The 11,067-nt window shown below is 42.3% G+C and overlaps 1 protein-coding gene across 1 annotated transcript; it reads right to left on the bottom strand.

The window, feature by feature from the left end:
- Window positions 1–5,476: 5,476 nt before the first annotated feature.
- LOC101760121 (beta-galactosidase 7) lies at window positions 5,477–10,695 on the bottom strand. The gene is made up of 19 exons (XM_004963697.1): window positions 10,528–10,695; window positions 9,847–9,942; window positions 9,624–9,736; window positions 9,376–9,442; window positions 9,110–9,202; window positions 8,878–9,021; window positions 8,697–8,791; window positions 8,494–8,602; window positions 8,337–8,421; window positions 8,130–8,248; window positions 7,888–8,049; window positions 7,603–7,787; window positions 7,380–7,477; window positions 7,014–7,126; window positions 6,616–6,723; window positions 6,428–6,535; window positions 6,011–6,156; window positions 5,747–5,903; window positions 5,477–5,662 (listed from the first exon to the last, which is right to left on the bottom strand). Exons 1-19 carry the CDS (start codon window positions 10,693–10,695, stop codon window positions 5,477–5,479), a joined length of 2,352 nt encoding a protein of 783 aa, XP_004963754.1.
- Between the last annotated feature and the right edge of the window lie 372 nt (window positions 10,696–11,067).

Raw genomic sequence — 11,067 nt, 5'->3', positions numbered from 1 at the left:
GATGATCTGCGTCCCTTGTCGGAACGTGCAGAGGGCGCGCGCCATTGCCATTGGCCATGCGCCAAGGTTATGAGGGAGATGGCGCGAGGGAGCAGGCCTGCAAATGTTCTTGGCAAGGATTGGTTGGGCGACATTAGTGTGGCGAGGTGTCGGACCTGCCATGCGTGCCGGAAATGGAGCAGTCCCCACTAGCTCCTTGTGGAATCCACGTCGATTGTCGCCATACAGATCTACTACTCGACCACTACAGGTTAAGGTCAGGCCACTCGGATCGAAATACTCCTCGTGGTCACTGGTCAGTCAAGTTAACCCCGTCCACGGGGTACACGCGCGTTTGCCTGCCAGCCGGAGCCCGTACGCGGGGCGGAAACGTACAGTTACGGACGCTGTCCATTTGCGCTGCTGTCCTTGTCAGGTCTGAGGCGCGCGCGACCAAGGACGCAGGCCCTGCAAAGGCTGCAACTGAATCAGCTAGCTGCTACAGTGGAGCACCGAGCAGTTAACGATGGCGCCATGGCCGCCAGCTCGATCGTCGTCAAGCACGCAGGAGGCGACATGGTCTTGCGACCATTATTGTTTCGCCGATCGGCCGCGTGCAGAAATACTAATCGCACGCGCTCGTGCAGGTACAGTTTCGTACGTACGTACGTCGTCAGGAAAAAAAACAGTTGGGAACAGTTATCTTATTTCCACTCGCCAGGGAAAAAAAAACAGTTGGGAACAGATGCAGGGCGACAGCAGTAGTGATCGCTCATTGCGTTGATGGTTAGCCGGCAGGTTTTCGTCAGATCCAGATCACCCCAATCCAAACAAGTACGCTTCCGTAAGTTACTGTATGTTGCTGTACGATTGGTTCAGGCTTTCTTTCACCTTCAACTGTGAATCTGCTATCCCAGGGCATGCACGTACACCGTGGGTCGTGGCTCAGTGAATTGTGTCAGTTACTCGCGTGGCTCTGTTCTTCCTGTCAAGTATACCTCAATAGTTCTGTAACTTCTGCCAAGATCCAAACACGCATGTGTGCCTGTCGAAAGTGGGGGTACCAGGGGAGCGAAAATGAACCTCCTGAAATGATTATTGCCCATTTGCATCCAAATCACTGACGACCCATCTCTGCTGAGTATAGGGCCATTGTTGTGAGTGTGACTCTATGATGAGTCTTTCCCCTTAAATGCATTACTAACTCCACATCATATAAATATTTCTACAGCTATGTGTTATTGGTTTTCTTCACGATTTTCTCCGGAGCCACCAGAATTGAAGGCCAAAGAAGGGCAGAGCAAAAATCTACTATGGAGGAGGACAGAAATATATGCAATCTTGTAGCAAATCATATTTAAAAACACTTGAAAAAAATGGGATGTCGGAGTCATAGAGAGCAAAGAAGATTGTGACTACTGTACAAGGGCCAAGAGAGTAGAACTGCGCGTAGGTAGTGAGTCACTTCAGCCCCACAAGAATGTGAAAATCGAAATGAACTAAAGAAAATATCTTGAAGAAATGAAAGTTTATGATTCTTGATCCAGATCCATGAGGTATTCTCAGCTTACACGTGGAATACTTATCTCCTGGAGCCATTGCGGACACACAGCATGTGAGAAAAAATTAGTTGAAATCAAAAAAGGATGCTACCCCACAGGGAGCAGCTGATAAATGTGTCCATCTAGGCAGTGTCCCTTAGTGCGGCAACAGTGTAAATATTGCAGAAAAACTGCATCTTCGATCTCTGCATTCCCCAATCATTGCGCTTGGTTTCTTTGCTTTCTCCATGCAAATTAAGGTGAGAATATATGGTCCTTTAAAAAGTACTAACATTTATCAACCTGTCCTTCATATAATAAGCGTATCCATGTCCTATAATGGACAGCTTTTTTTAGAATTATGGACAGCATTATAGAGCAACTGGTAGTTAAAATATTGTCACTTGATAATGATTTCCAGGTCAGTGAGATCTAGATTAGATGCGAGGAATGTGATGACTGTTCGGCACGCTCCTGCAGTCAAAATCATATAAAATCACCATCACCTCCTAGAGGTAAGAATTAGTTAATGGAGAAGCTAGAGCAAGTAGCCCTGGACTCCTGGGTCATTTTCTGTATGTTCTCTGATTTGATTCTCCTCGTCCTCGATGTTTTTGATATTTTGCCACCTTTGTTAACATCAGTGAAGTGACCTGATGTTACATGAAAGATACAACCTCTAAAAATGAATGGCTCAGAGCCACCATCTTTGATTCTGAATCACCAGATTAAGGCCTGTGGTTTGTTGTTCTTCATTGGAGTGTCGGCAGAAGATGAAAAATCTGGAGAAAACAAGTGTGTCAAGACAAAATTTTCAATCAAAGAATTTCTAAGACATCATGAACACCAGGTAGAAGTTTTAAGCAGTTTTTACTTTTTAATGATAAACCGTAGCCAAGGAAACCTTTTTTCGGGCGGCTCTTCTTTTAGATCACTCGAGTGTTTCAGCCAGATTTGACACCTGAATTTTCAGCTGTCAAATGGTCTGTTCTGATTCAATAGCCCATAGACAAACCTTAACCTTGAACAGCAGGAAGGAATTTTGCTGGGCTTATATTAATAAGGAAGAAGATAGTTCAAAATTGTTGGGTTAAAAATCAAAAAGTAAAACACAAAATAAAAACTGTCATGTACAACAAGCTCGAAACAAGAACCATAGGTCGTGTTCTTTCAATCTCTTGGGATGATCTCTCGTAGCTGTGTCGCTCCTGCAAGACATGATCTTCGCAAGGAGGTTCTCCGAGCTAGAGTGTTGTCTCTGAAAGATTCTCGCATTGCACTCCTTCCAAATTTCCTAAATAACAATAATAAAAAGGCAAAAATGACCATTTTAGTCCCTCAACTTTCCCTCGAGGTTAAGTTAGTCCCTAACTTTCAGATCGGTCAAATTAGTTCCTCAACTTTTTTTTTAGTCGAAATCGTCACACGGCTGATGTGGTGCTCCGTACTGATCACATAAGATTAACGTGAAAAGTCGCTCCTTCTCAATATTTGTTGATGTGCTGCTATAGAATTTACTTGGACCGGTAATTTCTCATTCAAGTAACTTGGGCCACCGGTTTCATGGACCCAATGCCACTGTTCAGATGGTGAAACGGACCTGCTATTTGTTACCGATGTGACTCACCGAGTATCAATTCTTCAGGTATCTAATTCATTGCTAAACTTACACGAATGAAGATAGTTTTTTAGAACTTGAACTCTAGTACCTAAATTATTGAAACCGCGGGGAGAGTAGTACACTGGATTCTTATACCCTTTTACACAAGGCGACAAGAATATTGACGTGAACTTTGGAGTTTGGACCTTGATCAGCATTACAATAAAAAAAATAGGCGACAAGAACATCGATGTCCAAGTAAATTCCTGAAAATCAAGAAAAATGAGGAGGGGAAGAAGGAAGCAAGGGCAATAAGGATTTTTCATATTAATTTCATGCTAATATGGAGTTCTACATCACCATAAGGATGAGTCTAACCCAAAAACCAAAAACGAAAGTTAAGGAACTAGATTGGCCGATTTAAAAGTTGAGGAACGAACTTGACCCTTCGGAAGGGACCAAATCGCCTATTTTCTCTAATAAAAAGGATCTCACGGAATAAATTGGCACTCCAGTTGCGGTAGCTACCGCAAACCACCATTTAGAGACAATCTGCATGCTGCTCCATTCATAGGGGGGAGTCACAAATCCACTGTCTCCCGGTGCCTTATGCTGCCATGCCTCACTTGACTTGGAATCGTAATGCCACCGTGCCTACATCGTTAAATCAATAGTCCTTTGGCACTCATGGTCGGTGCCGTCACCGCCGCCTCCGTGCCCCACCACCCTGCAATAAAAAATTCAAACATAGCCCCCTCCCTCCAAAAACAAAATCCTTAACCCTGACCTTCACATAGGAGCTCCATTGTCGCTGGGGAAGATGCTAGTTGTTCGGAACAAGAATCATCAGGTATAATCGTTCAATCCAAAAATCAGACTGTTCATTCTCCATAGAGCCATCGTCAAAGATGAGGATTTGAACCCAAGCTTATTGGGTGCTAACCAGGTGTGAATTTGAATTTGGTAGTTTGTTTGTTCGGGTTCTTTCATGATGTTTCAGAAATCATAAACATCGTAAACATATTTTACAGAGATGTGGAACCACGTATAAACAAATGGGAGCTATATAAATTGAGTGAGCGTGCCTGATTGGACGCCACCAAAAGCCACGGCACAGTAGCGTAGTGGCTGTGGCGCTCTTTTTTAACGTCACAGCTCTGTGGCGTGGCGGTTGGTGGCCACCATCCAAGCACACCCTGATAAATCTAACCATATTGTTCCTTTCAGAAATGAACGACGGTAAAAAAAATGAAGAAACGAAGGGAGTACGAAGTTTGTTTTTTTTTAAAAGACGAGTTTGAGGTCATCGGGACGAACTCAAACAGAGAATCAAAACATATAAAATGGTTTGTGTAGGAGGCCTGAACTTCGTGCCATTTCCCAAACTGGCCTGGGCTGCTGGCGACGTTTGGAATGGGCCGACCCACCTTTTCTTTCCTGCTGCACGGCGGCGGCGGCGCAGAACGGCGAGCTGGGCCGTGCGTCTCCAGTCCACCAAACCCGCCGCGGTTTGCCAAAAATGTGGGCTGCTCGGACAGTCTAGCACCCCATCGATCTCCCCAAGAGCCCACCGCGCAACGTGGAGACGTCGAAACGGCGAAATCTCGTGGGCCTCGTCGTTCCCAGTGACGGCGATCGCCGTGGAGCTGGTCCGGGCGTCCGGCGCCGCCACGCCTGGTTGTCTGGCTCTGGGGGTGGCACCCGACGTCCCGACGCGCCCGCGGGCGTCACTGCATACCAGGGCGGGCGAAAAGTGCGTCCTGTCTTGCGGAGTCGCCGGGGAGCTGCGACCGCATTTGTAAGTTTGTTCCTTCCCTTTGTTTGTTGATTCGCATCGCTCCTATGATAATATCGGAATTTGGTACTCATCCATCCCAAATTATAAGTCATTTCAAGAATCTTGGAGAGTCAAAGTATCTCAAGTTTGACCAAATTTAAATTTATATGATAATATAATAACATTTATGATATCATCTAAGTATCATTAGATTCTTCATCAATTATATTTTCATAGTATACCTATTTGATGTCATAAATCTTTATAATTTTCTCTATAATTTTGGTTGGTCAAACTTGAGATGCTTTGACTCTCCAAGATTCTTGGAATGACTTATAATTTGGATGGAGGGAGTATTCGGTAAGTGTAGTACAATGCGATCGATTTTCCCTACTCGGTAGATCCTTACCGTGCATGGCAACATGATGTACGCTCGAAGTGAATTGGATCTCATCTCACATTTCGATTCACAAAAGGAACGAATTGTGTCTCGCTAAATTTTGCACATACAAATTAGTTCGTGTCAAAGCTATGCCTACATGTAACCTGTGATCTATGCATCAACTACTAACTGTTTGCCTAAGAATACATGGTGCTTGTTTTGCTGTCTCTTTTCTGCTGCCCTTTGCCATCCAACAAATTCAATTTGTTATTCTGTTTACAAATCGCAACAACTAGAATGGATTTCTGGGCTCCAGGGCACCGCTCGCCTCCAAATTTAGCAGGTGTTAGGGGAATATAACACCCAGTCTTACCCAGACAAGCCTGAAGCAGTGAAACGAATAATTACGCACTAGTAAAAAGGTAGCATATTATGAATTTATGATGTGTTGGTCAATGGTTGTATACAGTGTAAAGATGATGAAGCTCATGTTCGTTACCTGCTTTACCATTACTTTTGACGGACACTGTGTTCACCGTTATTTGTTTTGGGTTGCCTCCCATTTCCTCAAAAAGGACCAGAGTGTTCCCTTGAGGTTTTAGAAATTGCCGTGGTATGTGATACCTTAGGAACGATGTTCCAATGGCATGCTGCTTGTGAGATTATAAGGAAGAGAATAATGTAGTGCTGAATGGACTAAGAGTCTAAGAGTAGGAACTAAATCTACTTACAACGATTGAGACGGATTGCCACTAGGAGCCTTGAAGGAGACCCAATACCGTCCTATGCTCTCTCCGTTGATCCAGACCTCGCCCTTCCCCATACCAGCAAGGTTCAGTGCTACTGCATCATTGCCCACTGGCGAGGCAAATGTTGTCTGGGTCACAGAACCAATGATTTCAGGAATTAGAGCTTGATTGGTTTGTTGTCAAAGTTTTGGCGAGCCAAAAGTTGGGCAACAAAGTTTTGGCAAGCCAAAAGTTGGGCAACAAAGTTGCCAATACTTTGGTAAGGTAGCAAACCAAGTAGTGGCCAAAACTTTGGCATGCCAAACTTTGGCAGCAAACCAACCAGGCTCGTACTCTGCTACTGTAAAGAGCTGACTTTTAGCATAAGGTTATGAAATAGTTGTTCCGTACTTTACGTACCTTGTACCAAGTAAGGGGATGATATGTCGTGTTGTTGATAGTTGTCCATTCAATGCCCTGTGATCCTCCTTGTGTATAGATGTGGTTCCTCTCCCCAAATAAGCCAACCTGCATTTAAGGAAAAAGCTTGAAATGAAGCATCTGATTTTTTACCTCTTTATTTTAGTTCTGATTGACTAAGATTTTACGTGGTAACCCCATAGTCTATTGTTGAGAAGTTGTTCTGGCTGCTTTCCCTTTTGTATGGTCACTTTCCGGATTCCAAAGACTTTCCTTTCCATGTGAGGTCCAGAGTCCTTCAAATCAGTACATGAAAGCTCAATTTAATGCATTTCTCATCAATCCATATTGAACCTTATGATACTCAATCTCAACATTATGTGTAGGGATGCAAAACAGAAAATCTTATTTCAGTAGGAACCAAATACGATGTCAGCATGTGTCTATGCAAATTGGCATCATACGCTTTGTGTTTGAAAGCCCAAAGTACAACAATTATGCCCCTTGCTATTTCATTTCATAATTTGTCTCTGATTTATAATACCTTGTTTGTTTATACAGTATACATGGGTTGTATGAGTTATACCGGTGATCCAACCATAACATTTAGCAATGATATGGTGTTTTGTCCTTCCTTCAGAGCAACACGCGTCTTCAGAATTATATTGTCACTTTCATCATGACTCCCATGCACAGACCCTAACCATAGTATGAAAGAGTGTTAACTATTAAGCATAATTTAGTATTACATAGGGGTGAAATGTGACTAAAAACAATAACAGCATTAATTGTAAAATTTAAAGGAGGATATAGCATAATCAGAAACTAACATATGATCAATGTGAATGTGTGATCATGTTTAGTTCATATCTTTGGATGTTTATTGCTTGCTTTTCATAAAAGTATACTAAAAGAAGCTTGGAAACCCAGAGTTATCTCATAGGATACTGACCTACATATTGTTTGTTGACAAAAGCATGAACTATATGTGCTCGTGACTCAACATTGAGAAGTACAGGCTGGCCATCACCAATTGGTCTATATTCATGGCTGCATTTGAATATGAATTTCCCATTTCATACATTTAGCATATTCATTGAAGACAGGTAATCAAGGTGAAAAGAAAACAAAGGATGAATTATGAATAACAGAGGCCATTGAAATGTTGCTCTTACCTGACAGTATACCAGAGATAGTCTGTCTCATCTTTAGTGGCTGAGAGTTGTTCTAAGAGCTGCCTTGTAGCGTGCATAGCCTTTTTCACATCTAAAGGAATCGGTTCTTTGAATGCCTTCCAGGTATTAATGTCACTGAGAGATTGTACTACTTCAGCTATTCTTGAACCATGCTGGGCCTTTATCTGCATTAAAAATAAATAAAGATATGAGAATTATTGATGCCACTTACCTATTATATGTATATAAAAAGATGATGCTGGTGACAGAATGTTGGCTACTCACCTTGGCTGTTTCATGAACTACTCTCCTGCAATCTGAGAGAATACTAATTGATTTAGGAGCCAGTTGAAAAGATATATGGCGAAATGTTACTTTTGGCATTTGACTCTTATCAAAATTGACCAAGAATGCCACACACTTCGATTCTGTTTCAAACACATGTGCCTGTAGTACATCATAAATTATGCGTTTATCTTTTGTAATCCATTGAAATAAATCATCTACTTTTTCTGGTGTCATATTACCTCTTGTTCTTGACCCAACAAAAAACTGGAATACTTTCCAAATAGCAACGGTTCTGATAACTGCTTGACTGCTGCATGCAGTTCTCTGAGATGACCCCATGTAGGCTGCCATATTAAACCTGTATAAATGGTCCAGTTAAATGAATTGAACTTTTGTAAGTAATATAATTGTGTAAATCCAACACTATGTGTAAATATGTATGGTACCATATTCATCAAGGGGAGCTCCATCATAGTAGCTTGTTGTTACATATGAGGAAGCAAACCTTCCGAAGTTTGTCCCTCCATGGTACTGTATCATGATGAGCAGAAAAAATCACACAATCGTTATGTTTGAAATGTTGTATTTTTTGGACATACATACCATGTAGTAATTCACAAAACTTCCTTTCTTCCGTGCTATAAAAAGTGCAACCGCGAAGGCAATATCTTCTGGAGATCGCAGTTGTGTATCACTGCCGTATGTAAGGAATCTGGATGCAGAAACAATCCATCATTAGACCCTTTTTTGTACCATCAGTATTAGAAGATCTAATACTAAGGGAAAAAAATGTCATTTTAACAAACCGAGATGTCCAATTTTCTGTCCACAGTGCAGGTTTGTTAGGTGAGTTTGGTCCTACAAATGTTTCCCCACAAGTGAGCCCGTTGCAGGAATTTATCTAGCCATGAGTTTGATGTTAGACTTATTGGATTTTTCAGGTAACCATGTGCAAATCAGGTGAAAGAGTATCGAATGGAAACTCACAACTGAATCTGGAGCATCATCCTGCTTGCACATCATCCATGGAACACCTGCCTGGAGACTTACAGCCATCGCAGCTGCCCAACGGACATAACGTGGTCCACTTGAGCCAAATGCAGGCTCAACCATCTGGTATTCATTCTCAATCTACATGAAAGTGATGTAATTAGATGACCAGTGTGTCAAAATATCGAATTTTGCTGCAACTATATATTCAAATTCAAGTTGTCCTGACCTGAGAAATGATGATAGGTCCTCCTTGTGGGTAATAAAGACCTTCATGTTTCATCATGTTCACTATCTGTGTGACAAATCTTTTCATATGTTGCTGCATATGATCAAATACAAGTAATTACTGTGATGTGTTAAAAGACGTATTAAATGTGATGAAATCATTGATATGAAACTACTTCAGTAGTTTTCTTAACAATCAGGGCAACTAACCCACCACAGATTGCAGGTAATGAGTTTACTAATTACATCTCAACAGGTTAGGCTTACCTTAAAGGGTTCATTATCGCCTCGGAAGGCAATGTTTGGGACATCATGTAGCCAAAATGGGAAGCCTCTGCATAAACAAAATGTACTTATTCAGCAGTTGTTGTTATACTATTCTAGGTTCCCCATGCCTCAGCTGTTATGCCCCCTTTTTTTCCAAAAATTAGTTCGTTTAGATTATACTTTTGAGAACATTGTTTTAGAAACTCATTCAACCAGTCTCACACAGGAAATGCTTCATTCATTCATACCCATATTTCCATTCCGCCTCTATGAACGGGCCAATCCTGAGGCTTACATAGAGGCCTTGAGCTTGAATTTCTTTGATGAATTTCACAAGATCATACCTTCCTGTAAAGTTGTACTGATGAAATGATATCATATTAGTTTTCAGCCACTCATTTATGGAAATATTTTTCATGCTTTTTGACAGGTACCCTGTACCCATATCGAAATGGAAAGGAGGGCGTTTACCTGACCCTTGACAGGCTCATGGACATTCCAAAACACATACGTCTGTATCACATCGAGGCCACCTTCCCTGGCTTTAGCAATGAGTGTTGGCCACATCTGTCAATTTTTTTCAGAGACTTGGAGGATTAATCATGGGATAGACTGAATGATGGAGTGCATAACAAATTAAGTTTTTTAGGCATCCAGAAAATGCTATTAACTTTATCTATGAATTATGATGATAATTGAATGTTTCCACCATTCCTTTGTGCACGTTGCATTCTTAATCTAGATGTGCAACTGCAGGGATCAGTTCAGGTAGTATCTCTGTATCTGGAGAGATCCAAGTATACCGTGCGCACGGCTCATAGCAGATCATTGTGCAGGTCCCACCCGCGTAGCAGCATGCTGAGTTGAGGTCGAAACCACCACGCTAAGGTGCCTTGATAAACTGTATCGATCACAAACTACATTGTCTTGTTGGCATGTGGTAAAGCAACTCTAAAACTGATATCAGAACACCATTTCCTCATGAACCAACCGTCACACCTTTTTTCAGTGAGACAAAAAAAAGAAAAGAAAAGTTTATCACAGTTTTGGCTGCAATTCCTCCAATCCTTCTCTTCTTGACAGGGCACCAAGTAAACTTCTACAGTAGCGCCAAATTGAGCAATATACTGTATCTAGAACGAATCAAAATACCTCGGGGGTGCTTCTGGTGTAGTGCATCTCGCCGGAGAAGAGCATCCTCCTCGTGCCATCCACGATCAAGGCCCTGCCGTCGTACGACACCTCTCTCCGCGCCGCCGCCGACGTGCGCAGCGCCGCCAGCACGACGAGCGCCGCCGCGACGGCCATGCTTCTCGGCATCTCGGAGCACTCGGCTGTACACTACTCGCGCGCAGTCTCAGCGCGTTTTCAACGTAGGTGTATGCTTGTTTGGGCCTTTGGCAGGAAGATCAGGCAGATGACCAGTAAATTTTGAGCATATTTGGTAAGTGACCAGAGTTAGGGCATTGACTAATAGGAGTAGTACTTTGGTAAGTGATAGGCGTTTGGATTGAAGTCAATCCAGCTGCCGAAATATTGCCAAAACAGTTAGGCATCCATTTGGTTAATTTCAAGTTGAATTGCTTATCAATTTGCAGTGATTTGCATGCTGGCTTTATTTGGTTTACAGACAAGCTGATGTGTTGCCAAATTATATTATTTGCTAAGATCAAACATCATCTTGGTTAGGCC

This window comes from Setaria italica, chromosome III (assembly GCF_000263155.2).
Source record: "Setaria italica strain Yugu1 chromosome III, Setaria_italica_v2.0, whole genome shotgun sequence".
Classification (NCBI taxonomy): Eukaryota; Viridiplantae; Streptophyta; class Magnoliopsida; order Poales; family Poaceae; genus Setaria; species Setaria italica.
Note: the sequence above shows the minus strand (reverse complement) of the source record. Positions and strands in the feature narration are given on the sequence as shown.

Excerpts from the sequence above, each read along its gene's own strand:
- LOC101760121 (XM_004963697.1), bottom strand. The coding sequence starts at position 10,695 with ATGCCGAGAAGCATGGCCGTCGCGGCGGCGCTCGTCGTGCTGGCGGCG. Across the intron at positions 9,737-9,846 it reads ATGAGCCTGTCAAGGGTCAG|TACAACTTTACAGGAAGGTA; the intron begins GTAAACGCCCTC and ends TCATTTCATCAG. Across the intron at positions 9,203-9,375 it reads GCGATAATGAACCCTTTAAG|CAACATATGAAAAGATTTGT; the intron begins GTAAGCCTAACC and ends GATCATATGCAG.